General features: G+C 49.7%; 2 protein-coding genes and 2 gene segments (V, D, J or C); all 4 read right to left on the bottom strand.

Annotated features, from left to right (window-relative positions):
* LOC105511219 overlaps positions 1 to 4,987 on the bottom strand; it is a 189,834-nt gene that overhangs the window by 72,231 nt on the left and 112,616 nt on the right.
* Positions 1 to 4,987, bottom strand: part of LOC105511220 — a 136,408-nt gene that overhangs the window by 62,908 nt on the left and 68,513 nt on the right.
* LOC105511215 (putative trypsin-6) overlaps positions 1 to 4,987 on the bottom strand; it is a 37,594-nt gene that overhangs the window by 20,717 nt on the left and 11,890 nt on the right. The gene's annotated exons all lie outside the window — the stretch shown is intronic.
* The window catches only part of LOC105511214 (putative trypsin-6), a 5,975-nt gene continuing 3,654 nt past the window's right edge, over positions 2,667 to 4,987 (bottom strand). The window contains 4 exon segments of the mRNA XM_011941332.1: positions 2,667 to 2,872; positions 2,950 to 2,951; positions 3,173 to 3,309; positions 3,711 to 3,964. Of these exon segments, the coding sequence (XP_011796722.1) occupies positions 2,722 to 2,872; positions 2,950 to 2,951; positions 3,173 to 3,309; positions 3,711 to 3,964 (544 nt within the window). The 3' untranslated portion in view covers positions 2,667 to 2,721.

Genomic DNA, 4,987 nt, shown 5'->3' with positions numbered 1-4,987 from the left:
CCCAGCTACCTAGGAGACTGAATCACTTCAACCCGGGAGGCGGAGGTTGCAGTGAACAGAGACCATGCCACGGCAGTCCAGCCTGGCTATAGTTCATCCAGAAAGAGATATTTTGTGTGAAGGTTGAGGTGGGGGCTCTTGGAGGCCCTAAGTCGTGGCAGTGGACAGAGTTGCAGCTTTTTGCCTCTTTGCCGTTTGGTCTGAACCCACAGGTGAATTGTACCAGCCTTGATCCCAAGCACACTTTCTACAGACCTTCACATCACACGGTTCCATGTGAGCAAATGGACAGGGAAAGCCAATCCCTGGGCTGGCTCTCACACAGTATTTTGTCTTGAATTTTGAGTAAGTCTTATTTTTTTTTTAATCTTCTTTTGTGTTTTTCATGGTGGTGGTGGTGGTGGTTTATTTTACACAGACCACATAGAAGAAATCCCATGGTTATCTGTCATTTTCATGCCCTGTTTTTCCTGCTGGCAACCCATCTGAGTGGGGTGACTCACTTTTCTGTGTAAAGAGTCTACATGGCCCAGGTAGGAGGTGGAAGCAGCTGTCTGGAATGTCATGCCATTGGGATGCTTATATCTGTGTCTTGGCTTCAGGTAACCAGCTGGGCTTTGGTAGGAATGATATGAAAGGAGACAGAAAACAGTGGAAACTAACACTCCCCACCCATCCCTGTTTCTATGAAGCATTTGGTTCTTCCTTTTACACTTGAGTGATGATGATATTCAGACCAGGCATTGACATTACAGTAAGAAATGAAAAAAGTGTATCTGTCTTATCTGTCTATCGATTGGATATATATCTCCCAAAAGCAGACAAACCCAAGGCTGTATGGTGAACTAGGGTCTGTGTTTTGACTCCATAAAAACAAAATCCATGTTGAACAAAGGGATGTTTGTATGCAGTGAATTTCTGGGTGACCCGTGTGTATCTATCCATTATGTGCTAGCCCTGAGCCCTGTTTTCCTCTGAAGATACTGAGTGGTAGCCATCTCCTCACACGAACCACACATCTGGAGCACAGATGGCCCTCTCAAGGTAATTGAACTTACACATCTACTTTTACCAAACAAGTGTCTGATGCTTACTTGGGTGTATTCCATAGCATGTGGACTGCGGTCCCCTATGCTTGCCAGGAATGCCGTGCTCCATGTAGAGGTTTTACTCTACTCATCACTGCAATTTGCACGCTGCTTTGTGGACACTTGGAGGCCTATGCTCTGTTCCCTGTAACTGGAAGTGTGCTCTGAACTTGTCTGTCTTCCTTGGCTGCTCGTGGCCCTTGGTACCAGCTCCCAGGGGTGTCCACAACCACTTGGGACAGAAGGTGAAACTGGAATTTCAAAGAGAAGCTTGCTTGGATCTTCGGCGACAAGCTTGGATGAGCTATGGACCCAACATGGGCCCTCTCAGAATTACCAGGAGGAGGCTTTGGCAGGTGCCACAGGTGCCATGGGGCCTGTCTCCATCTGCTGCGTCCAGTGGGTGAAAGCCAGCCAACGTGTGACCAGAGTGGCTGGATGGTGTCACAGCCCTCAGATGTCTTTCCTTCCACCCTTTTTTTTTTTTTTTTGAGACGGAGTCTGGCTCTGTCGCCCAGGCTGGAGTGCAGTGGCCTGATCTCAGCTCACTGCAAGCTCTGCCTCCCGAGTTTACGCCATTCTCCTGCCTCAGCCTCCTGAGTAGCTGGGACTACAGGTGCCCGCCACGTCGCCCGGCTAGTTTTTTGTATTTTTTAGTAGAGACAGGGTTTCACCGTGTTAGCCAGGATGGTCTTGATCTCCTGACCCAGTGATCCGCCCGTCTCGGCCTCCCAAAGTGCTGGGATTACAGGCTTGAGCCACCGCACCCGGCCTCCTTCCACCCTTTTTAAAGAGTCCCAAGTAACTCAGTCGAAGTGTCTCAAAGGTAAGCAAGGTTTATGAAAATGAATCCTTCCTCAGTTAATTGATCAAATGGGTGAATCCTGACCCTCTCCAGTTTCTTTCCCTGGTCGGCGTGGGGAGCTGGTGGTAGCTGTGGGATTCACTGCGGCGTCCTACCCCAGAGGCAAAGAAGATGAAAATGAAACTTGCAGAGCTGGGCTTGATTCCCAAGTCACAGTCAGGCTCCTGCTATGGTAGGTGGGACGTCTCTCTAGCTGCTCACAGAAATGGAACTAGGGAATTGAGGGAGAGTTAGGGGGCCAGGGAGATTTACTTGAGTCTGATTTTCCAGGTGAATGAGAAGAGAGGGCTTGGTGCCAACACATTCCTGGGAGAGGCACGTCATCACCAATAGCATTTGTCATTTTATGTTAGCAATAAGATTCAGCTGCTCAGATTTTTTGGGCTGCCTTGAAGATGCTGACACATTTTCTGTGCTGTGATTGTTCTGAAGGCAGAGTAGCTCTAACCACTGTGAGAACCCAAATAAAAATCAATACCCCCTGCCAAAGACCACCGTTCTGAAACACACATTCCTCTAGAAAACAGTGCCCCCTTTCTCCCAAGCTTCTTATTAGTTTTGGATTCCATCTCTTTGTATGTGCTAATCTAGTGTACCATGGAACACATTTTGGGAGTTGCGGGCTCTGCTTACCTTTAAGGGGGACCATCGTATCTGACCTGAGATTGGAGGATGCTTTTCAGTGTGAAGGAGTGTGAGGGAGCAGCACAGACACAGTGAGAACAGGGACATTTTATTGGTATAGAGACTGCAGAGGGACCGGGGGCTTTAGCCGTTGGCAGCTATGGTGTCCTTAATCCAGGCCAAATAGTTGTAGACCTTGGTGTAGACTCCAGGCTTGTTCTTCTGGGCACAGCCATCGCCCCAGGAGACGATTCCTTGGAGCTGTCCGTTGGAGACCACAGGGCCATGAGTCACCCTGAGGGGAGGAAGAGACAAGTTGTATGGACAGATGGAGGAAGAATATAGCTATATTTACTCTGAACCTTAAAAGACCCCTTTCCAGGCAGCTCTGTGGCTCCATTTCCTTCTCACGGTAGCCCATTCTCTGTTCTTCCTAAGCAGACAGCATGCAGCCCAAGGGAGCCTTCCTGACTTCTCACTGGGGGCACTGCAGGGAGGCTCCTTAGCCCTGCCACCTTGGGAGTTCAAATCTTTTTCTCGGGTGTGCTCTGGCTCTCAGTGGGAGCCTCAGCATGGGAAGGGTTGTCCAAATCACCTGGCAAGAATCCTTGCCCCCGTCTAGGAAACCCACACAGAACATGTTGCTGGTAATCTCTCCAGGGTAGGAGGCTTCACACTCAGCCTGGGTCAGCACAGGAGCGTCCAGGCACTGCAGCTCCTCTGGGTAGTCAGCTGTGAGGATCAGGAAGAGGTCAATGAAAGTCGAAATGTGGGTCAGGTCAGAGAAGAAGACAATAATCTAGGACGGAATATTGAATAGTAACACTGGCCTGGAGAGGGCTCCAAAACATGCGTCCTGGCAAGAGGCTCTGGCTTTTAGTTTCCAGAACGATCATTGTTGAACCCCTCCCAAGACATGATCATTGCAAGTTCTCCATTTGTCCTGTCTCTTGATTTTAGGAGCCAACTCCTGGAGACTTTGCATCCTCTGGTGCCCAGTGCAGAGCCTGTGTGTGATGGGCACAAGAAATGCGTCTTAAGCCTGGAGGTGAGAGTATTTTAGTTAAGGGGCATGCTTCATTCTGGAAATTGTGAGGATGGAAAGAAGTAGAAAGGCAAAGGTTGCCACTCACCACCAGAGCTCAGAGTGTTGCCCCAGTCAGAGATGAGGCACTTGGTGCCAGCAGCTGGAGAGGCAGTGGGCAGAGAGATGGTGGACACATGGGCATTGATGACGGCAGGTGAGGAGAGCTTGATCAGCAGGATGTCATTGTTCAGAGTATTCCTGTTGCATTTGGGGTGGCAGATGATCTCGGCTGCATTGATGAACTGCTCATTCCCCTCCAGGTCTTCGATGTTGTGCTCTCCTAGTCTTACCTGGATGTGGCTGATAGGCAGGGCAGGCATGGTGAAGACCTTCTCCCACAGCCAGGGCACCCATCCCACCTTCCCTAGGGTCCTCACGTTCCCTGCTCATGGACAGATCTGGAGGCATGGGGTGGGGTGTGTGACCATATCACATGGGTAGGAGAGGGATGTGGGTCAGTGCATGTGTGAGACCCAGGACCTTGCTGCTTCAGAGGTTGGTGGTAGTGAGGTGGGGAAGAGTCAAAGGGATCCCACAGGAGGCTGCTCCTCAACCTGCCTTCCCAGCCTCTTTCCCACAGTCTCCACAGTCACTAGCACTGTGGACACAAGGAGGTCCTTGAAGTTTTCCCAGCATTCTTCACCCCAGGTCTTTGCTAACTGTGCACACTGCCTATTCCTTCCTCCCTTCTTGGCCTGGTGAGCACCACCCTTCTGTGTAATCTAATCCAAGGGTAGCCACAGCATTAGTATCTCCTTGGAACTTCTTAGAAATGTAAATTCTTGGACCTTACCCCCACCTACTGATCAGAACCTTAGGGATGGGACCCAGTGATTTGTGCCTTAGCAAGCCTTCAGGTGGTTCTGGTGCATACTCAGGTTTGAGAGTTCTTGATCTAGGCAGCGGTTCTCAGCTCTCTCTATGTACTCTACAGTTACCAGAAGTAGAGCGTTATATACTCCCTGATATTCACACCCTCTTCCTGAAAATTTTGAGTTAATTGCCCTGATATGGGACACAGGCAACAGTATTTTTAAAAACTCTTTCTTAGGTGACTTTAATGTATAGCTAACCAGAAAAATGTACTTGCCTGCTTTTCTCACTCGCTCTGACCACCCCAAGATCATCCCTGCCTGCTTTTATGACCACAACCCTTGCTGTTTCATGGATTTGCCTGGGTGTGAGAAGTTCCTGTCTTGTGTTCACTCACTGCTCTGGGGAGTCAACTGCTGCCAACAAGTTTTCTTCTCCACCATCTCTCCCCTCCATCTTACCCAGCCTTAGTACTTCCCTGGGCTGAAGCCAAGCTCTCCCAGGCTGCCT

This window comes from Colobus angolensis, unplaced genomic scaffold (assembly GCF_000951035.1).
Source record: "Colobus angolensis palliatus isolate OR3802 unplaced genomic scaffold, Cang.pa_1.0 Scaffold2, whole genome shotgun sequence".
Classification (NCBI taxonomy): Eukaryota; Metazoa; Chordata; class Mammalia; order Primates; family Cercopithecidae; genus Colobus; species Colobus angolensis.
This window is presented reverse-complemented; position numbering and strand designations above follow the sequence as displayed.